The sequence below is a fragment of the Tetrao urogallus genome (genome assembly GCF_951394365.1).
Source record: "Tetrao urogallus genome assembly, chromosome: 19".
Taxonomy (NCBI): domain Eukaryota; kingdom Metazoa; phylum Chordata; class Aves; order Galliformes; family Phasianidae; genus Tetrao; species Tetrao urogallus.
Window position 1 is genome coordinate 6,071,885 of NC_136832.1, and position 22,944 is coordinate 6,094,828.

Below are 22,944 nucleotides of genomic sequence, written 5' to 3' on the forward strand. Positions count from 1 at the left end.
CCTGCTGAGACAGGTAGCCCTGCAGGTTGATTCTTTCCTCCATAGATACACTTGAGTACTGAGGAGATATGCAGAGCTTCAGCTCAGAACTTCATTTTGAAAAGATTTCTTTTCTGTTTGATACAAAGCTATGGAAGACAAGGGCTAAAAATACTGCCTGCCTGCTCCTCGTGCTGAAAAGCATGCTGGAGCACAGGAGGAGCTGCTTTCATGTGGAGCCTCTGGCTTGCAGACATGGCTGTTGTCTGAACAGATGCCACAACTCACTTTGTTCTCTGGCATTGGCTCTGTTTGAGCAAGAGGTTGCTGCTTGTTCAGCTTGGTGTTTTGGGAAAGAGTGGGTTGGTAGGTGTGAGCTGGAGCTTCACTGTGTTATGTGCTGGTTTCTGCATACAAAAGTGCTGGGCTGTCCAGCAGTGAGCAGTGAAACCTGCTGGGGTTCTTGTGATCAAACAGATGTGTTCAGTGTGGCTCTAATTGCTAGGGTAGACCAACTGCAAAGAAACGGTTTGCAAACCTGTGCTGGCCATTTCCTTTCCAGCACTTTTCAGCTCTGCTTAAGGCTGTTCTCATGCAAAGGTCTGATCATGGACATTATTTCAAAGGATGTCATCTTAAGATGTTTCTTCCATTCCTGAACCATTGTTGGAGCAGGAGATGTGAATAGATTTTACTTTTCCTTTGCCTTCAGTAATATTTAGTGTAAATTTGAAGATTGCTGAGCTGTCTGAATGGCCTGGGTAAGTGGCTGTATATGAGGAAAAAATGCACACAGTCCTCGAGGAGCCGTTTACTCAGAGCATTAGTCCTACTGTTTGTTTTCATTGATTCAGCAGGCTGAACGTGAGAAATCCAACCTCTTAAGGTGTCCTTAAATGCATTTTTTAATACATGAAATAGCTTTAATGCCTGATAACAGCCCAGGTTAGACTTTGTACTTAAACTTTTACCAGTTAGCACTATTACTTGCTGACCCTTGTTTGTGTTGACACAAACCAGGTCAGTACCACCGCAGGCTGCGCTGTGAAGGCACGTTACGTCTGGTTCCTTGTGCTGTCACAGGCAGCCCCACGTGGCAAGGACTGGCTTTAGGAAAGCTTCCCCGAGTGACTGGACTCCTGACTGACTGCTTGCCTTCCTCACATACATCTGAAGGTTCCATAACTTCCAGATTAGGAAAGCACTTCCCATCTGGATGGTCTTTTAATGCCAACAAGGGGAATTGGGACCGCGTGCTCATGCTTTGCTGCCTCTACTGCTCTGAGCTCTGACGGTTTGGGGTCGTTGTCATCAAGAGGAGAGGATTTCTGTCTATGCACGCTTTGGAAATGTTGTGATGTGGGCGATTGGATACATTCTGCCACTCCAGATTGCTTGAAAGCAAATGTGGTAGTAAATCTTGTTTCTTCACCTCTGTACGCTGTGTGCTCGTGGCTGTGTGCAGCTCTTGCTGCTCCCTCAGCCCCGCGTAGCTGTTAAAAAAATTACTTCTGTTCCTAAGACCACTGGAAAAATGGATTGAGAGAATATGAGAGTATTTAAGGTGACAAGAGAACTGTCTGGCTTTCAGGGATATCTAATTCAGCCTGTCCATTTTTGTAAACAGCTGCCAGCACGGCTGATTGATGTCAGCTTAGGAAGTGGTCTTAAGACAGGATGACAGTGCGCTGGTCAAAACAAATTCAGCTGCTTTTAGAGCATTTCCAGGAAAAATAGACTTGTCATAGTATTGGAGGCCAGTCAGCGTGAGTTCCTTTTGCGTTTCCCTTAATGTAACATTCATCAAAAACAAATAGCTGCTGAGGCTGACCCTCGTGCCCTGGCCTATTGGTATTAGATAAAGTTTGAGAACTATTTTTTTTTCTTGCTTCTTGAAGGATGTTTCCAGAAAGGGAAAAGAGGATCCCTGAGATGGGGTCCCTCCAAGATGCAGTGGCATCTTGCCTGTGGCTTGCTACTGAGAGTAGATCCCAGCACTCCTCTTCATGGCTAGCAGCAGCTCCTGGCCTCCATCCAAATTAACGTGTCCATCTAGTTACCTGCACAATTTAATAAGTTTATTTAATGCTAATCCAACCTCGAAGAAACAGCTTCAAAGGAAGTGGGGGTCTTGTCTGCCAGAAAGACAGTGATTGCCAGAACCTCAGCGTTAGCCTTTGTGTGCTCCGTTCTGCAGTGCTTTGAAGACGCTTCCAGTGATGTAGCTGAAGGTTGAAGCATCCTTTGAGTCTGGGGAAACAAAGACAAGGCCTTGGAGAGGCTCTGTGCCACCTCCCCCCTGCCTTCCCCAGCCTCTGTGGTACACCCAGATAGGTTTTGTTCTAATAGAACCTGATTGTGTTAAAGCCTGGGGACTCAAACACATGCGATCCTGTTGTATGCAGAACTTGCATAGCTCCAACGTGTTTTCATGGGCACAAGGAAACCTTATTCTAAGAAAAGTTAGCAGGGATGCTCCATCACGCGTCAGCATGACCAGGTAACAGAAATCCTCTTGGCAGAGGCTTAATGTGCTGCACGAAATGGCAGCTCTCTTCAAAACTGCCCACATCTTTAATAAGGCAGCGTAAAGGTGCAAGCATTCTTATAAAGATTCACAACAAAGGCAGGCAGGAAAATTGGTTTAGACCATTAAATAACTTACTAATATTTAAGGCTGAACAACAACTCTGGTAATTATTACCTTTATTGCATCTTTCTGAAATTTGTGATGATCCAATTCTGGTTCAGAAGTGTGAAATGCAGCCCCTTTCCACCACTATCCAGGAGCGTCTGGTTTTGTTCCAGCCATGAGGATATCCTCAATGACATTGTATATTCCTATCATGCACATTAATTTAGTGGGAGGCACTGATCTGTTCTGTGGGGTGGAAAAAAATCTGCATTTGTTTAGAGTGTCTGTTAGGTAGAATTCAGTTAAAGATGAAGCCTAAAGAAGAGTGAAGAGTTATCAACCAGCGGGTGCCATTAACGGGAAATTGTGCTTATTTTATTCAGTATTTTTCCTTGTTTGCAGTAAAATGACTGCAGTTACAGTTAAATTGTACTCAATAGGTGTAAAAAGGGGGACATGTGGACGTGGCTTGTCAGAGTTCAGCCCGCTCCCCAGCAGGAGGAGGGAGGTGGGGGAGCAGGATGGCAGCTTTGGTGCTGCAGCAGGCATCTGCTGCCCCGGCCCTGCCTCTCTATTAGCTTCATCTTTCATAGCAAAATGGGCATTTTAGGGAAGAAATCAAACCTTCAGATTGTTGGGATGAGGAGCTATTTCTTAGGATAAGATTTCTGTTTTCCCTGCAAATGGGGAGAAATTGTATCTGCCTTAAAGCAAGTCACCCCAGCTTTCTCTGCCTGCTTTGCTTCACAGCTCCTGTAGGCTGTGTGCAGAGGGAATGGTGTCCTCCTTTAATTACTGGGGCTTTGTTTGCTTTTATCTAATTGGTACAATAAATATATATAAAGTAGGCACGAAATCTATCTGTCTGATTCAGCTTCTTGTGCTCGCACAGTTTTCCTCTAGGAAGCTGTCTCTGGTGTTACGAAACGATGGCTCTTCTGTTCCTTGCATGAACTTTGGGATGTGATTATAGGATGCATATCTGTCTCATAATTTGTGGGCAGCAACTGCAGTGTAAGAGACTGCAAAGAGATCTGCTGAGGTGAATCCAAATGCAAAGTGGCTGTTTAAATACTGCTGAGTGCTAGGAGCACTTCTTCCCACACGTGGGGGTGCTGAGTGGCCTGGTCCTGTCCTGCAGCCCTATTGCTTTTGGCAGAGATATACCTGAGTGCTGGTAGGGGCAGGGTGGTGAGATTCTGGATTTGTTTGATCACGTTTGCTCAACTCTGCCGCGGCAGCTTATCAGCGAGAGCAAATATCCCCCATTACATCACCCACCTTTTTCAGCTGCGGCATTGATAGTTATCAAATTAGAGCTTTTTATATTCGGGGTGAGAATATGCAAAAGTGAATCTAACAGCGTCAATAACGCAACAGTTGTCTTATCGCTGAGCTGGAGAGAGTAATAAAACATATATGGTCGATATTTTGGTCCTGAACTATTATCGAGATATTGACGCACCGCAGAAATATGATATTGACTCTCTTTGTCTGCTTTATTGGAGTGTTTGGCCAGAAACTTTGTGTGGGTTTTTTTTTTTTTCCTACCGGATTCTGTGTGCTTGGGATGCATCCGCTGTCTAACCCTGACAGCTGATTGCCAATTTATTTCAGGTCAGAGAATGTGCAGGTTGCTGTAAGGTAGTTTGAAACAGCGTTTTTATTATCACGGCTCACGTGTCGTTGGCCAGTTCCATTTGTTTCGCTGCTCGTGCCCTCCAGGCATGCAATATAATCTGCAACTGGTTGTTAGGACCAAATGGTCTGGTTTTTAGCTGGTTTGCTGCGGGCAAAGTCCTGTAGGAAGCCCAGCAGGGCATGTGTTCCCACTTTGCATGAGTTGGTCTAATGATATTTTCCCCATTAACGTTTGGAAGAAAGATCTAATCTGTGGGGGCTGGGGGGGAGCGAGTCTGTCTGAGGGCTGTCAGCTGGGAGATAACAGCTAATGGTAACGGGCTGCCAGCTGACATCACAGATATGCCTGGAATGTTCAGTCAAACGCGAGGGGGAAAAAAGTACAGTTTGGGTGCCACGAGGGTTCTGAACAGACTTCTTCCTTTAACAGGTCTCCGTGTAAGTGGGCTCCATGGAGCACAGATAAGAGATACAGAGAGAAGTATGTGCGAGCAATCTTCAATGCTTTTTGCCTAGACTAAATCTCCGAATCTGCTCAGCCTTTATGTTTGTTTGTGGTACATACGGAGCACTTGACATGTCTTTTCTCCCCTTGCAGTCCCACCTTTCCCCCTTTCTCTTTTTTCACGTTGGGTTTAAATTGGGAAGGAGGGAGGTGAGTTGTGGGGATTTGGATTTGGGCAGGCAGGATTTTCTCCCATGACTCTCAGCATGGGGAGACGCAGATCAATTCCCTATCCTGTGTTCAGCTGGACACTGGGTTATGGTGTGTGCTGATCAAGAAATCCCCTCCTGTTTTGTACCCCATAATGCATTCATTTCAGCTGCTGAACCTAAATTACTGTTTTGCTTTTCTTTCTTTTTTGATGAAATGGTAAGAACTCTTTTTCTATAGGGATGAAGTTAGTTTATCCGTGCTAATGCTTTGATTTTTTTCTTTCCCTTTTTTCTCTCTCTGCCACAGTAGGTAACCAGTTAGGGGCCCTGGTACATCAAAGGTAAGCAGTGGGTTATGTTTTATTATTTATTGATCAATTCTAATTGTTTATTGATCCACCATCTGTAGTAGTGTTAGGAAGTCAGAGGTTGGGAATGTGGAGAAATTGTCAGCTTGGGTTTTCTGCAGGCTAAGGCTTCTGCTAACCCTTTAAAAGCTATTTGTTGTTGTTAGGAGAAAAGAAGAGTTGAAGTAAAACTTGGATTTGATTCCTGTAGCTCTGCAGGACCAAGCAGAATAAATTCTCTCCTTTTCCTTCTCCTGCCCAGTGGGAAGGAAAGGGACGGGGAAAAAAAAAAAAGGCAAACTGGCACTTTGACAGAGTTTGAAAATGTTAAACAAGCAGGTGGGTTTTTATTTATGTGTACACATGTATATTTTTTTTTCCTGGGTTTGTTAATGTAAGGTGACCTGGGATGATTCCTTTGATTGTCAAAGATGCTTTGAGGAGACCAAAGCAAATGAAAGTTGTTGCACAGCATCTCTTAGCATCGAATACAGGAGTGGATTTCTCAGTAGGGCTGCATGCAATTCGTGGGCAGCGTTGTCTGCTCTGCTGCTGTCTGGCACCTCTGTTCTACCAGCAGTGATGGTTGTGCAGGGAATTACACACTGCTTTTGAGACTGCTGTACAAACTGTGTGAAATGCATATGGCAGCATACAGGGTTTGCAAGTCCTGTATTTGTTGTTGTTTTATATGAAATAGAAACGGCAAACAAAAGTCCCACAAGGAATTTCTTCTGTGCTTCACTGTAGTCAGGTCTTAGGAAATTGCTTTGGGTGCTCATGTGTTGAGGCACAGATGTGCTGAAAAAGTCCAAAGAGCAACAGATAGGGAAATCTTGAGATGGTAAAGATGATCAGAGACAGCTGTTGTAAATTCCGAGGAAAAGAACCATAAGTACAGGCAGGCAAGAAAGTAAATTTGAGTATCAGAAGGAGCATTCCAGCATTGGCATTGGTTAGTGTCTCCTGGCAAGAGCGTATCAGAAAGCAGCAGGCAGAGGCTACGGCTTCGAAGCTGTCAGTCTAAACATTGAAGGAACTTTGCTGCTTTTCTCTTAAATCTGTCTGGAGCACGAATGACAAAAAGGTTCTTCCATTGATGATAACAGTAGAGTAGAAATATATCCAGTGCAGGAGAAATGAGGTGTGTTGTCTCTGCAGCCAGGGCACGGAGCAGGGCCTAAAGGTCTCTTCCAAAACAGTTTTAATTGTGATGTAGTATTTACTTCTCTGTGTGCAGTAGCCTTATGCTGTGCCTTGTTTCCACAGCACAACATCTTCTGTCATCTTCTGAGTTGTTTGTTGTAATGACCATTCGTTTGTTGTTTTTTTTTTTTCTTTTTTTTTTTTCTTCCTTTCCTTTCAGGGCTGTAATAACAGAAGATTTTAAAGTGCCTGATAAAATGGTTGGATTCAGTAAGTACCTTGCATGCTTTTGGTATGGTTCTTCTGTGCAAGAATGCTGCATGTTCTGCTAGGATAAGACATGCTCACAAGTTTTTGTGCTTTCTAGCCTTGGGTGAGTCTTGTCTGATGCTTTGTGGGGACCACATCATCTGCATTTAAAATCCATGTGCAAATGGCATGGAAAAGCTTGGTGTCCCAGTAATGAGAACAAGTCTGCATGGTACAGGCTACTGAGAACTCTAGTGCTTCTGTTCCTGAAATGTCAAATAACATGCTACATAAATATATCAAAAGCGAATTAATTTCCCCTCGTTGAATCACTTTCCTTTTGAGTATGCAGAAGTGTGGGAGGTGAGGGAGGAAAACAATATTTAAATGTTAAAACAAGGCTTGACTCAAGGCGAGATAAGCAGAATTTTAAATTTTTCATACCTTTGCTGCACAGCCAGTATGCTGTATGTTGCTCAGCTGAGGTTTTTTCCCTAGACTTGTGTTCTTGGTGCTGTTCTCTTCTAAGCTTTATTTTAATTCCTCCCTTCCTTTTGATGATCATTACTCTTTCTTTCAATGGCGCCCTCCTGCTGTTGTGACTGCAGAGATTGCATTTACTCTTCCACTGTTAGGTATCTGTGCATCTCTCCCAATTTGGTATACAGAGAGTAAAAAAGAAATTAACAGCCCCAGTAATTACCCCTTAGGGCAGTAACTGTAACACTGGAATTCACGAGAAGGAAATCTGTCCTTCCACCAACCTTTTCTATTTATCCATCCTGGCACCATATGTGTGGAGGAAGGGAAGTCAGAGGGGTTCTACAGCTGGAAGAGATGGGACCCTGCATATTGGTGCATCAGCCGTGTATTCCATACAATCCTGGTTCAGCAGCAGCCAGGTGTGGGAGAGAGGATCTGATTCATAGAATCATAGAATGGCTTAGGCTTGGGTTGGAGGGGACCTCGAGGACCACAGGCAGGGCCACCAACCTCCACGTTTAATACTAGACCAGGCTGCCCAGGGCCCCATCCAACCTGGCCTTGAGCACCTCCAGGGAGAGCTGGGAGGTTCTTCTGCAGGAGCACCTTGAGCCAGGCATACCTGTCTGACTTGACAGTTCTGCTCTTCTAAAGGATAGGAGTGATGATAGGCACACACTGTGTCTCCTCAATGTGTCTGTTTGTGAAACAACTGTTTGCTGACCCTAAATGTTAAGGGAGGTGGGTATTTGTTTTCCTGAAGGTTTGATAGAGCGTTTTGGTGTGTAGCAGTTCTGAGTGCAGACTGGATAAATAGCATGTCTTTTGAAACGAGGTAGTAAAACACGAATTTTAAAGAGAGAAAAGCAGAAGTCCTTAGCTTTTTTAGGTTCTCAAATAACTGGTTTATTTGTTTGGGCTGAAATACACCTAGATGGCTCCCAGCAGTGCTCAGACTTGCACCTTCTTTCTTACCTCCTTTCTTATCTCCATTCCAGTGCAAGACAAAGTGGTTGGGTTTTTTTATTGGTTTCCTTTTTGATTGTTTTGTTTTGATTTGTTTTTTAAATGTAATCATACTATGGATGCCTCTTCTACAATCCTGTAGTCAAACTGTACCTTTATAGAGAGCTGCAACGGAGTAGAAGGGTGGAAGTTGCTCTGCAGTTTTTTGGGATAAGCAGCTGATGCTTGTTGAACTCATTTCAGTAATCGGCAGGGGAGGTGAGCAGATCTCACGGATTCAGATCGAGTCTGGCTGCAAAATTCAAATTGCTCCAGGTAAGAGCCTCGTTTGTGGTGGGTGAGCAGGTTTTAGTGTTGGAGAATGTCGTGTCTGTTGAATCAGGTGCCTTGGTCATCATTTGTGAATGGTGGCAATGCATTATATAGTAGGCTGACGTGTTGGGAGAGCTGTTGTAGGACTGGGCTCCCTGAGAAAACAGGTTTGTCGGGTGGTTTAGGGAATTGAATAGTTAAGGAACTGTCTTTAACCAGCAGATGGATACGGTGCAAATGGATGATCCACGCTTTTAAAGCAGAAGTCGCTTCTGCTTAGTCTTCTCCTGGCAGTGCCATTTAGCTCAGCTCGTGCAATTTATCTCTGATCAGTCCACTCTGCTCCAGCTCCTGGCAGAAAACATTTCAGGAGGGTGGCAGCACTTCTTCATACAATTTGCCTTGCATTGAAAAAAAATGGGAGTGTGCCATTTGCTCTGCTAGTGCTGCAGCCTGTTTGCTTTGGGGAAGGCTGTACTACAAGTGCTGTGCAGGACACTGTTGATGAATGTAATCTAGGTTTTCAGCTTGCCTTTAATTGGTGGGGAAGGCTTTAAAATAATACAGATATCCATTTTAAAATATATTGACCCTGGATGTCTCCTGCTCTGTGTGCAGAGGGGAACGTTTTCATTAGTACTCGATACTCACTGAAACTGCTGCCGTTTCTTAGTTCTGAGTATTAATGTAGGACATTATTATTATTATTTTTTTTTAGCTTCTAGCCTGTGTGAGGAGTCAGCACTTTTCTGCCTGCCTGACTACTGAGGGCAGTTCAGGTGCTAAGAGTTGGGAAGCATCCGATCTCTGTTGTCTTCTTTCCTTTGCAGACAGTGGTGGGATGCCTGAGAGGCCCTGTGTGCTCACCGGGACGCCAGAGAGCATTGAGTGAGTTCTGATTTAATTCTTCTCCTTTCTCCTTTTCTCTTTTCCCTAATGCTGTGCTCTGTCAGTGGTGCTACTTGGTTAGCCACGCCAGCAAATGTTGGCCTAGAGAAACTTGAGGGTCCTGGAACACAGAGCCTCTTGGTCTGATGCTTTGAACTGTGCCTCAAAGGCTTTTTTCCAGTTTCAGTTTGAACCCTCTGCAGAATTGTCCATGAAATTCCCCTCCGCAGGGCAAGGTTGCTCCTAGGGCACCTAGAATGCAGTTTTTGAGCTGCAGCTTTCCAGAATATTTAGCTAAGCTGTTGAAGGGCACTTCTCTTCTCCCCTTCGCTTCCCTCCTATTGAGCTGACATCCTTGCAGCTGAAGAAGGTCTGCATGAGGCCTCCAAAGCCTGTTGGTGCCACTCCAGAGATACCTGGAGGTGTTGGTGTTGCTGTAGAGCAGCACAAGGCCCATGGGTGTGCTTGCCTCTGCACTGCTGCCAACAAGAAGCAAAGGACTGAACCAGAAATTCTTGAATTCTGATCCCTGCATGGTACAGACACATGGCTAGCCAGCAGGGGTTTCTACTCTTTAGGCCTATAGAAACTTTAGGGACAGTGTTTCCTCCCTCCCCCTTCCCAGGAGCTGAGTTTGAGACTCTCACAAACCAGTTGAGGACCTTCTGCTGGAACTGGATCCAGGATCCTCAGGCTTACAGGAACACACTTAACATATGGAGCTGCTCTTTCTCTCCCCAGCCTTTGGGTAGGTGGGTTTTTTAAAATCCATCTGGAAATCTTTGAGTTGCATTTGATAGTGAAAATACATGGGCGCAAAAATGTCTCTCTAAAGAGAAGACAACCATCATCCTTCCATTCCTAAGAGATCTAAGGGTACTTAAATCTTCGTACTCTACCATAATGATGCAAGTGGTGAGCCAGAATAAATACAGTTGGTAAGCTCACATTACAGGGCAGGTGATGTATTCTTGCTGATACTGAAGTACTTTTTCTCCCTTTGCTAAAAGATATTTCAGAACAAGAGCAAAATATTAAAACAAAACTGGGATGCCCAATGAAATGCAGATGGCGCTGATTGGGGGAGAGGTACAGTGAAGACCTCATTATTCAGAAACATGCAGTTAAATGTCTTTAAATCAAAATAAAATAACAGGAAAGGTGAGAATATGCAATTTTTGGAGCAGAACAATGTGTTAAGGATGTGGAACTAAGAGAAATTTTGTTTGCTTCTGTGCTGAAATTGTTGTCGGGTTAGCTTTGAACTATTTTTTCAGGTTACTCATAGGAAAAATTATCTCAAGTGAGACAACGCTTCAAGAACAGCAGATATTTAGATTGGTTTTGTGTGAGGAGTATTTCCTTTAGTTATATCTGGAGGCAAACTAATAGAGCTAATTTCCCAGTGACCTCTTCTCATCTGATATGCATGGTGTATTAAATGTTGTAATCTGTTGTCACACTTTATGCAGAATGTCAAGATAAATGAGTAAAACTTTCCGAATCTCTCAGAGTATTTGAATCAGGCTTCCAGAAATTCCACCTTTTGCCTTGTTTTGTGAGAAAGTTGAGAGAGGGCAGCACTCTGATCTTTGTGCAGGCTCAGATCACCATCCCTTGAGCTGTCTTGAGTGAATGCCTGCTTGCAACGGATGGTTTCATGCCATTTCTTCAAGTTTTTAGAGAGAAGACCATCCATGTGCGGTGCCTGAGTATGAAGTGGGGAAGACTCTGCTTTAGACTGAGCAGGGAGCTGGTGGCTTTCTTCTACCTATTTGAGAAGTGTTGTTGGAAAAGGAAAGGAAAGGGATGTGTTGGTAACAGCAGTCCTTGTGATGAAGGGAAGATGTATCAGCTACTTCTGACGTGCTAAAAAGAGAAGATATCTTTGCTTTTTGTGTCTGTCTCTTTTCATGAGTAGAAGAACCCAGTCTTCCACTGGTTGCTGCTATGGTGTCCTTGCCTCGCTTCCTGGTGTAGCTTTAGCACCTGCTGCTTGGGGCAGAGGCTGTATTAGAGCAGTGTTGTGGTGCTGCTGGTGAGGGTGGGCAGAGAAGAGCAAGGCATTGTCTGTGAGGGATCGGAGCGGTTCACCAATGTGCTGTGTTAGTATTGAAGCACCATCTGTTTTGTCTTGATCAAGAAGGAGAACAGAGCTTGAGGGTGTTTTGTTTTTGCCAAATATTACGTATACATGGGGGAAATAAGTTTAGAGAAGTTCAGGGTGTAGAGCATCTTCATTCAAATTGTGCACCCCACGTGTAACAGCTCCTTAACTTCCAAAGATGTTGGAGCATGCTGCTGCTCTTCCTTTTCTCTTCCCCTTACGAAAAATCAAGCTGCTTATAAGTAATCATGACAGGGGAAATTGGATACCGCCCTCTCCCCCCAAAATAAAGTTGTGCTAACTGGTTTCCTTCATCTTTTCACTTCTCTCCCCGATTGCTTCACATTCCAATGGTTCCAAGTCTCTTGGTCACACGGAACAATGTTGTCTAATGGTTGTTTCCCTCGATTCTTTTCCAAGACAAGCAAAACGGCTACTGGGGCAGATTGTAGATCGCTGTCGGAACGGACCTGGTTTTCACAACGATGTTGATGGCAACAGTACGATTCAGGAGATTTTGATCCCGGCATCCAAAGTGGGTCTAGTCATCGGCAAAGGAGGTGAAACAATAAAACAGTTGCAGGTGCGCAAGATGCATTTACTTTAGGGCTCTCTTCCCTACTGCAGCTTCTCTAGATCAACAAGAGCGTGCTGAAATGGAGAGCCTATAAATGCTCTAACCTTCTACAGCAGGGACTACTCTTCTACCTTCGGAAAGCTGGACCCAACCTTGTGTTGCAGAAAAAAACCACTTTAGCCCCAGCTGCACATGCAGTGGAATTTCCACAGAACTGTGGGGAAAAAACCTCGTGCTTTAGATAACATTTGGTGCGTGCTGTTCAGGATGGGACCCCTTAGACAAGAAAAGTCTATCTCTAGTCTGCTGCTGCAATAGCTTTTAATGCCAGCCATGCTGTTGTAGAGTGCTCTGCTTCTCCTTTGTTGTTGATCTGTGATAAAGCTGGCATTTGTCTTCCTTTTTTTCCTCATCCCACCCTTTCTAATTAAGTGTTTTGTTATGTATAAATCCATGTTCCTAGACATTCTTTATGCTGACATCCTGTACAAGTTTTTAAAGGATAGAGGGTTCCAGAAAGGAACCTAGGTCAAAAACGCAGGTTTTTTGGTTGCCCTCTGTCATCCAGTAGTTTTAAGGCTGGTCACGTAACTGCTATGTGTGGACAGCTACAGATTTTGGAAAGGGCTTGAGAAATCAGTTGCCAAGGTAGAGTTCTGTTTTTGCAAGAGATTCACCTATTTAAGATCATCAGGAGTAGCACACTTCCTGGCAGTCCTTTACACTCTAGGACTGTTACTCAATTTGTGTTCTAAGTACTTGTGAAGAGCTACGGTAGTGTTCTGCCAAGCTGCTAACATGACCTACCTAATGTCTAGTAACCAGAAGTAGTCCCTTGTTTTAGAGACTCTGCTTAGCAAAGTGCTCTGTGCTTTTTCTTCAGGAGCGAACAGGTGTGAAAATGATAATGATCCAAGATGGTCCAATGCCTACTGGAGCAGATAAACCTCTCCGTATTACTGGAGATGCATTTAAAGTACAGGTATGTAATAAAAGTAAGCAGTTGCCCCAGAGTGTTGGGGGGAAGTTGAAATATATTTGTGGACATCTAATGGAGTCGAATCCTTTATAAATCCATCATAAATGCTATGTTCCCTGCTGGTTTTGTTCTGTGAAGTCAAAGTTTGATAGAACGAGTCAGAACAAAGGACTAGCGAGTATTGGCCAGTGTACAGTATGACCTGGGGGCTCTCACTACATGTAGATATTAGACCTGGGTAGAAGAGCTACGCAGGAAGGTTTGGAGAAGGTAGAGTGGAAAAACTTTCCAGTCCTGAAGCACAAGTCACAGCTGCGTGTTATTTAAGCAGTTGGGTTCGCAGTGACCAAATAAGCAGACGTTTGAGAAAGTTTTGTGGAAGGCTCAATATCTCAGACAGCCAACTGACGCAGGTAATTAAAAGTAGAAAAAAATAAGAGTAAAAACTACAACTCCTGAAACCAAGGGGTTTACTTAATGCTGATATGTCATCCTCCTTGTGTCAGGGTTCTGCAGATACAGTCGTGTTGTGGTTTCAAAGCAAAAACCCATGATCCTGCAGAGCTTGGAAGATTGCAAATAGGATCTGATTGAAGATAGGAGCTCTTGATTTAAAGTTTAGGTGTGGCACGTTCCACTTCCCAGCAAGTGCCTTTCATACCTTGCTGGATACTTAAATCTGGCTTTGCAGTCCTGTCTCTAATAAAAGTAGTTCTGTTTCATTGGATCTTCCTAATCGTAAACTGCTGTAACAGTTGATGCTGGTCAGGTACGTTTGGAGAGAATTTTTCAAGCCACTTATTAGTTAAATCTAAAGCCCAGTTGTATGAATTTCCACAGTTCTTATACTTATTGCAAAGGTATAAACCTGTAGAAAGTTTAATGACATTCTTGCTGCTTTTAACCAAGTCATACTGTGAGTGCTGAGGCTTTCCAGATGGTTCCTTCTGCCTTGCAACATTTGCTGTTGTCGCATCTTCTGTGCCATAAATCGTGGCAAGCAATTGTGAAGGCTTCATAAACTGGAAGATCTTTGAGGCATTTAAAGTTCAGCACACTTAGAATGCACTGTAGAAGTTCATTGAGTCCTTGGTTTTGGTGGGAATCTCTGCATGCTGCAAAGTGCAGAGTTCTTAACTATCTCACATCGCCAGGCAATACCTCCCTTGCCCTTATTTCTGTCTTAGCATCTCTGAAGTATCTTGAGTTGTCCATTTCTGTAATAAATGCTCTGGGGACATGGAAAATAAGAATAGGGAAGAAGGCAGATTTGCCAGCGTCCCTCAAACTTTCAAATCAGACCCAAGCATCTGAACCTTGACAGAAACAGTGGTACAGGCTTTGACAGGCAGTCTTTTTTTTTTTTTTTTTTTTTAAATGGTGACTTACTGCTGGCTTATTTCCAAGGAATGGTTTTACTAGCTGGGCATACATGCAAGTTTGTGAAAGGCCTGGAGAGCTGCAAGTAGATAGGAAGAACACGCATTTGTTTCACACACAAAAAAAAGCCTTGCCGGATTGCTGCAGACTTGAGTGTAACTTTGAGTGTCAGTAAGCTGGCTGCTGCTCTCCTGCCTTCTTGTACGTGCTCTCTCCCTCTTAGCAGACATGCTGACTACTGTGCTGCCAGAGCATCTGCTGTACTGCTGGTTTCAGCTCTGTCCAGTAGGAGAGGATCTTCCTTCAATTAAATAAAAAAAAAAAATAAAGTGGGGACAAAGTGATTGTTTTAAAAGCAAAAGCTCGCTTTTGAAAGACTGAGGTACACAATTGCACAAAGAAACTGCAGCCTCGTGCACCTGGCAGACTCTGACATCTTCCACATCTGATGAAAGCAGATCTCCTCTGACAGTGGTCAATTAGCCACTATCGAGGCCCTAACGCCGAGATGGCGAGCAGAATATTTTAAGCTAACTGTAACTTCTTTCCCCATGTAGCAAGCAAGGGAAATGGTACTGGAGATCATCCGAGAGAAAGATCAGGCAGACTTCCGAGGCGTACGCAATGATTTCAGTTCTAGAATGGGAGGAGGCAGCATAGAGGTATGTTTTCTTCACAAGTACTCTGCTAACCTCCCTGTGGGACGGGCAGTGGGTGGAAGTCCTCAAGTTTCATGTGTAACCTGTAAGCTTTTTTTAAATGCATTGTTTTCTATTGCCAGAAAAGTGAGTCTGGCTGCAAAGGGGAGTTCTCATGGACTCCCAGATGGCACTTTTCTAACTGTCGTTTGAAGTTGCATTCTTGTAGCTCAGAGTTCATTTAGTGGGGAAGGAATTTGTGGCCACATGTTTGTTTTTCTTACAGAATATCTTTGTGTAGCCTGGAGCTGCTTAACATGGCCCATCTCCTTGTTAAATCAGAGTAACTCAGTCTAGTTCTGAGCTTTCATACTGCTTTGCCTTTCCCATCAGGTCTCTGTGCCCAGGTTTGCTGTTGGAATTGTAATAGGAAGAAATGGAGAAATGATCAAAAAGATTCAGAATGATGCTGGAGTTAGGATTCAATTTAAACCAGGTTTGTGTGAGGATGGAGAGCCATTGCTTTCTGACCACAGTTTGGGATCGCTGCAGTGATTCTGCTCTGAGGTTACAGCAGCTAGGCTTTCCTCACTTAAAGGTGCATTGTCTCTTTCTGTAAGCTGTTTAATGACATACTCGTTCCTCGTGCACTTTCTGTTTTTCAGAAAGTAAGATTATATACGTCTTACTTACAAACATTAGATGTCACAACAATAATGTCTTGAATGGTAACTGTATGGGCAAACAAAATAACGCTTCTGTTTCCTGTTAAGGAGTTCTCCTTCAGGGCATGAAAGCCTTTGGAGATCAGGAGTTGATTAATTCTAAGTAACTTTCTCTGGGTCCTTGGCTGTCTGATCACCTATCAAAGCTGCCTTTGTCCTCTTAAAATTATATCAATCTCTCTCATGACTTTTTGACATTTGAAAGTGTTGTCTTTTAAATGCTGTCCCCTCTGCAATGAGATTTTGTCTCCTTTCAGTATGTGGAAGTGTGGCTGAAGGTGGAGGGGCGAGAGAGTTTGGGCTAGATGTGTTATATGAAAGTGCTGCTGGCAGTGGTGGTGCTGGAAGGAAGCTTTTGTTGGTGGGTGGATATTTTCTTCTTTTAATTTGGTCTTTGCCACTTCTCTTCACAGATGATGGGATTAGTCCTGAAAGAGTCGCACAGGTCATGGGGCTTCCCGATAGGTGTCAACATGCAGCACACATCATCAGTGAGCTTATTCTAACAGCACAGGTGGGTTCTGGAAGCTCCTGGGAGGAAAGTGCTTATAGGAGAATGTCTGTGCATGCAGCTGTGTGGATGAAGAACGTCAGTGTTCAGTTTTTCTTCTTGTAGGCCAAGGAGAGAGCTGCTGGTTTGATATTTTTGTTTTTTAAAATGTGACCAGGGCTGATTGAGCTATGGAAGGGTATCCTGTTCTGAGGCAGTATCAATAGGCTTTGTTGTAGTTCTATGCTGAGCTGTTTTTCAAAGCTACTTGAAAATGGTGGCCTAATGGACCGTAGTCCAGCATTATAGTGAGACAGAGGCTGGAGGCTCTGCTCAGAAGGACTGGGCACTCTGGGCAGCAGAGCGTTCTCAGTGCTCACAGCACCTCCTTTGCCACCTCTCCAGTCTCTGGTCCTCAAGTCTGGTGGCTGTGGGAGGCAGCGGAAGGTGAAAAACTTTCACGTATGCAGTTACTGTTTTCTTGGACACAAACATACTGCATTGTCCTGGAGCAAGAAGAGTGGAGATGAGCGAGGCAGTAGGGCAAACTCATGTGGAGAAGGTTGCATATTCCCTTTTTATTAGGAGGCAAATAGATTGTGTCTAATTATCAGGTTTGGAACGGTCTAATTTCTCAATTAAGGTTCAATCTTGTTTTCTCTTTTTGCCTTGAGATTTGGTTCAAATACTTGTGTAAGATTTGTGAGATCTGTCCTGGTAGCCTTTGGCTGCCTACGGCCTTTACTTAGGAGAAGTTAGTTATCTGAACTCAGTATGTCCTTTAAGTGCCTTTGAACTGAAAAGCTTCCTTTGGAATTTCTGGAAATTGTGCCTTTCAGCTGAGTAGTTCCAGAAGTTCTTTAAAGAATGACACTGGAAAGAGTTTGGATGCTAACTTGTGCATATGTCGGTGCCAAGATCTATTATTGGTTGTTCTAAGCAAACCTCCCATCGCTAAATAAAAGCAGCTGATGCTTGTTTATAGGCTTATTTCAGCAGATACAAAGGCACGCATTTTAAAAGAGTTTTATCTTCCTGAGTCAGGAAGGCAGCCGTAGCCCACGTCCCTGGCATTGCTTTAAATTGCTCCTAAGTCTTGAACGTGAAAGTCCAAGAATATCTTAATTCAGTGCCATTGATTACAATGCAGTTTAACTTCCTTTATTTTTGTTTCTAATGTGTATTGAGGCAAGCAAAACAAAAAAACAAAAAACCAACAAACCACTGACAGAAATTCTTTGCCTTCCAAGGAACGAGATGGCTTTGGAAGCTTGGCTGTAGCCCGGGGAAGAGGTCGTGGCCGTGGGGACTGGAGTGTTGGAACCCCTGGGGGCATGCAGGAAATCACCTACACGGTGCCAGCTGACAAGTGTGGCCTCGTTATAGGCAAAGGTAGGTCTGCTGACACTCAATACTCAAGCTTCCAATTTTTCAGTCTGCCTGGCAGTTTTTTATGAGTGCAGTTATGTAGTGGCCGGTGAGTGCAGCGCAGGAGTAAGCTGGAAGCTCTCTTTGTTGTTTACCTTGTGGTGTTCTCAATCATCATTGTACTCTCCAGGCCCTTGTTCACAATATGTGAGGAAGGCTCTTCATGCAGAGCTGACAGGCAAGCCTGTTACAACAAGCAGCTGGCTGAGAAAAGGAGTTTCATTTGCAGATCCTTTTTTAAAGAACTCATTTAAAAGGCAGTTTGTCAGGGACAAGCAGGACAGTCATTTTGGCATGCTGCATTTCTGTGGGTGCAATGTAGTAAAATGAAAGATATATGAATGTGGTAATGACTGTAGCTGCTTCCAGCCATGAACCTGAGTTGTGTGATGAGTAAAGCAAAGGAGCAGGTTTGTCTGTGTCGCAGCTAATGTGTGGGACTGGCGCAGAGCAGCCTGGTGCCCTGCCTGATCTGCACCTCTTCTTGCTCAGAGGAGTGTATGTTGCTTCCTAAGCCATTGAATTGCTCCATGCAAAGCACACAGGCGAGGCACCTGGCCTTTCTCCGAGGAACCTGTGTGCTGCCAAGTCACTCATAAAACCAGAGCATCTGCAGCAGTTGTTGTAGAGCATCAGGTAATGCCAGTAAGGAAATTAGAGCCAGGAATAGCTCTGTTGCTCTGAATTCTTACAGTGCTTTTGATTTAAGACACTGACATATCAATGGAATTATATTTAATTTTTTGTCTGCTTATTTCAGGAAGAATGACATATGCCTAAACCAGCATTTAAGTAGTCACAGTTGGCTTTTAGTGTCAGCAGAGGTGAGACGCACAGAATAGGAGCAGATTAGCTGCCACGGTAAAGGAGGCGAAGGCACGAGGGCACTGTGCCATGTTTCAGTGGCACTTAGTTCCCTTCCATCCTGATGGGCAGGAGTGAGCTTGCCATGAAACGTGTCGTGGCCTTTTCCCTTGCCACACAGCCCTGCTGCACCTCGCTTGTTTCCCCTCTGGCCCCCGTGGCCCCTGAATGCTTTATAATTGGGTGACTAGGGGCACAGGTATGCAACTCAGGCATGTCAGGTGTGTTTCAGATGTTTTTCTTTGCTGTAAACCTGCTCACAAGCCAGAAAACTTTTTCAGTATGACTCTTCCCCATTATGCAGATATTGCAGAGTGATTGCACTTTATCTCAGTGAATAGTCCAGCTGGGTAAAGATCAAGCAAAGCAAATTTTAAGCCCACGAGTGAGAGCTATATATATGGAAAAATCAAATTATAATGAAACTTTATTGCTGTATCCATTAGTCATCCTTAATAAAGGAACAGAAAAGGTCACTTGTTGTTCAGCAGTGCACTGAAGTGGAGCATTTGTGACTACAGAGAGCATGTGCTGAAAAGATAAATGCAGGTAGTGGAGTTAGATGTCCTAGCATTCAAGTGCAAGGCCCGGCACGGGCTCGCTGTGAGGGTGAAGGGTGGCTTTTTACCTTTGTTTCCACAACAGCTAAACAAGGATTCTTGCCCAGCCAGATCAGAAGCTTTCTGGAGTGACTAATTACTAGTTGTATGGTGATTTGAATGCTTGTAGCTTTGCAGTCGGTGCTCTTACAGTGCCTGTGCTCTTAAATACTGTTGCAGCATTCATTTTTTTGTCAAGTGAGTGATGGCTGTAGCATTGCCTTTTGGGTCTGGGTTTGGATGGATGCACTGCAGTCTCCGTTTGCTGAAGCAAGAGATTGTCTGATTCTTCTTGTTTCTTCTTCCGCTGCCTGTGGGGCATTATAAGGCAGAGGGGATGTTAATTTGGGGGTTTAAACAGTCACCAATAGCAACATCTTTGCTCAGCCCTGTGTTAGTTTCTGGGCAGTTTCTGGCTGGTAGTGTTTGTGTGTGTTTTTGCTGTGGTACAGAGCTTGGCTGTTAGCCCTCTGTACAATCCAGCCAGGTTCTGTGGGCACACACAGCACCTGAGCAGTGGTTATTTATTTACCTTGGGCCCCTGGATGCAGGGTATCAGATGTGGCCAGGTAACTGCTGCTGTGCTTCCAGCTTCGTGTCAGCACTCCAGAAGCAGGGAGAAGAGGGATGGGGAAGTTTGCCATAGCTTGGTCCGAACAGCGTGTGGGCTCCTTTCCCATGAGGATTGCTTCTTTGCTTTGGAGTTTGAGTCTTTATGAGCTGATAAGAAGTTCCTGGCTCCCTGGAAATCCTGTACGTAGCTTTTTCCTCTAGAGGGTGGGTAGGTGCAGCTTTTCTTCTGTGAAAGACTCGAGGAAGGGTGGAGACAAGCACCATACACATGTCAAGTGCTTTCTCTGCTTGGTGGTGCATGGAAACAAACCGCAGCCTCTCTGGGCCCCCGCTGGATTTCCATGATAAATACAGCAATATTGACAGATAACGTGGCTGGCCTGGCTCTTGTCAGCTCTGCCTTTTAGCAGGTTTGATTAATTGCTTTACAATTTCACGTCCAGCTGGGGGGCCACTCTTGGATCACTTCTGCCCCCCATCAGGTAGAAGAATGGAGCGGGGCTGTGAATGCGGCTGCAGTCAGCCACCATGTGCCGAGCGGCCGCTGCTTTATGGGGGCAGATGAGCTCCTTCAGCCCTTGCAGCATCATCTTGGCTGCGTCACTTTGCACGCTGTGCTGGAAACTAGGGGAGTTTGGGAGGGGAGGGGGCACCTGGGCATGTAGCAGAACGGAGGGTGAGGAGAAAAAGGGCACTGAAGCGCACACGGGAGGTGGGAGCTTGCAGTCTGCCACCAAACCTGGAGAGCAAACCTGCAGGATCCTTCCTACGGCCCAGGAGGGAGCTGATGAAACGGCCCCAGCAGCGACCAGCTTGGTGGTGACTGCTGAGCAGAGAGAAAACTCAATATCTACGTTCTCCTCACTTCCAGGCTGATGAGGATGCTTTGGATTTCAGTTCACTCTTGAAAGAAGAAACATAGTGGTAGTGTGCTGTGTGAGCTGTGCCCCACTGTCCTGAGTAAGAAAGTTGTCTCACTCCTTTGTGATCTCAGGTGTTTGGGTGCCATTTTCCTGTCTTTTTATTAAGAAGTTGAAATAGTCGCTGGCTCAAATTCTGCCTTAATGTACAAAAACAAGGGCACGAGGGCTCGGTGTGAATCTGCATCTGACAAAAGCATAAAATACAACGTTGTGGATTTGAGGCTCGATTTTGTGGCTTTCCCATTCTTGTCTGAAAGCGAGAGGCTTTGCTTTGGCTACACAGTACAATCCCTGTTGTCTGCTCAGGGATGTGACATGACTACCTTTTGTTAAATGCATCTTCTAAAATTCATTTAGAAAGAGTTAATTGCCCTTTGGCAACTTTTCCTCCTCCCTTCCCCAGAAAGGCTTTAAAATGTTAAAAAGGTCACGAGTCCATTACAATGAAACGAACAAGTGTCTGCAACATCCACAGTTTGTTTTTGAAGTTGTGCTGGATGTATAGAGATGGAAATGTGAGCAAAATTGAGGAGATTTTTAGAGACTCCTTTTAATTAAAAGCGAACAAAAAGCTCTGGTTACTTTACTTCGCTTTCCTTCCTGCTTACTGCCTGTACTTCAGGCTGGCAGTTTTGGTTTGTGATTTGAAAATTGCAAAGCCCTTTCCTTCCCGTTACCCTTTAATTTCTCCAGTTGAGTGGAGCTGGTCTGTAAGTTGTGTCAGCTTCCAAAAGAAGAATCGAACCATTGTAGTGTTGGCTGAAGCTTTTGTTAAGCAAATTTCATTAAGAGACTGGGAGCTAGCAGGTCTTCAGGAAATCAGCTCTGTGTTGGCTGAGGCTGCCCCGTGCTGCTCGAGGCACTGCAGTGCTGTGCTGTATCTAAATGGCTGTGTGCCATAAACGTCGTTATGCTTTTATGGAAAAAGATGCTGAATATCCTGCCTTGATTTTCTTCTCTTCAGGTGGTGAGAACATCAAGAGCATAAATCAGCAGTCAGGAGCTCACGTGGAGCTCCAGAGAAACCCACCTCCAAACACAGACCCTGGTGTGCGAATATTCACAATCAGAGGAGTTCCCCAGCAAATTGAACTCGCTAGGCATCTCATAGATGAGAAAGTTGGTGTAAGTCCCATCTCTGTTGGTTTTGATCTGTCTCTTTCAGAAATGTTTTCACCCATAGGTGCGTGTAGGCCTGGACTTATGGGGTGGAAGTGGAACACTGTGTAGTCTTAACACTATTTAACTTCAAAACCATTTGCCTGTTAGCAGCCATCTTGAGCTTTGGCCCTTGAGCATCCATTGGACTAACTTTTGCTGTGGTCCCGGGAGGATCTGACTGCTGACATAATCAAGTGTAGTATGCAACTGTGCTAAGGCTGAGGAGGCTGCCAAGTGGGGTTTTGAAAGGAAGACTACAGCGTTACTGTGTGAAAATGACATAATCTTGGCGTCATAATCCTAAAAGTAACACTGAGCTCCTTGCTCCAGCAAATCCAGGGTGATGTTTATCTTCTGCTTAATGCAGTGCTGTGGTATCGAAGCTTAATAATGTCAGGCCAGAATACTACTGAAGGGAGAAACTTGGGTAAAAGGAAGTAAAGGAAATACTGAACTGGGGAATAGCAGAACTGAAAAGCAACCTTTTGTGTTGAATTACCTGAGAGGAGAGGGCTTGGTACCAGCCTCAGGTTCCAAGCTATTCAGAGGAAAACTTCCAGCTGTGCTGGAGTCCTGTTAGCCCCTTTGTGGCTGGCCAGGGTTGCTTTTGAAGCTGAGCTCCTGAAGTTTGCTGACAGTCCTGAGAACTTCGTCCTTGGAAGATCAGTCATTTCGGGAGCTGGGGTTTAATGGAACATAGCCCAGGCTGTCTTCTCTCTGCTAACTATCTCCTCCCTCTGTGTAGAGCTGACATTAAATATCTCTGGATTCCATGGCAGGGTACCAGCATGGGTGGACCTGGAGGATTTGGTCAGAGCCCGTTCAACCAAGCACCCACCACACCTCATCAAAAGTAAGCTTCTGCATCTTGTCACAGATGGGTTCTGGGGAGTGGCTGGGAGCTGTAAAAGTCTTGAGAGAGGCATGGAGGGCCTTGGGAGGGTGGTGTGCAAGTGCAGCCTTTTAAAGAGAGAGCTGAAAACTTTAAGATTGACTGCAGGAGGGATTTCAGCTATGGAATTGCAAACAAGGTAGGTATTTCTGTCTCCAATGCAATGAGTGTGGAAAGAAGCTGGAGCCTCACTTGCTGTTCAGTACCATGTGTCCTTGCCTTCACAAACAGACAATGTCCATGCAGTTAGCAGCTGCAGCTACACGTTTCCTTCTGTTCCATGTTCCTGTTTGCTCAGCAAAGTA

General features: G+C 44.6%; 1 protein-coding gene across 1 annotated transcript in view; it reads left to right on the forward strand.

Moving 5' to 3' along the window:
* Positions 1-22,944, forward strand: part of FUBP3 (far upstream element binding protein 3) — a gene marked incomplete at both ends in the record, with an annotated part of 39,532 nt that overhangs the window by 6,659 nt on the left and 9,929 nt on the right. Inside the window, 13 exons of the mRNA XM_079544698.1 lie at positions 4,686-4,736; positions 5,220-5,253; positions 6,626-6,675; positions 8,347-8,418; positions 9,246-9,303; positions 11,831-11,993; positions 12,871-12,969; positions 14,904-15,008; positions 15,378-15,480; positions 16,123-16,223; positions 17,450-17,591; positions 21,551-21,711; positions 22,527-22,600. Of these exons, the coding sequence (XP_079400824.1) occupies positions 4,686-4,736; positions 5,220-5,253; positions 6,626-6,675; positions 8,347-8,418; positions 9,246-9,303; positions 11,831-11,993; positions 12,871-12,969; positions 14,904-15,008; positions 15,378-15,480; positions 16,123-16,223; positions 17,450-17,591; positions 21,551-21,711; positions 22,527-22,600 (1,213 nt within the window). The remainder of the gene's footprint in view (positions 1-4,685; positions 4,737-5,219; positions 5,254-6,625; positions 6,676-8,346; positions 8,419-9,245; positions 9,304-11,830; positions 11,994-12,870; positions 12,970-14,903; positions 15,009-15,377; positions 15,481-16,122; positions 16,224-17,449; positions 17,592-21,550; positions 21,712-22,526; positions 22,601-22,944) is intronic.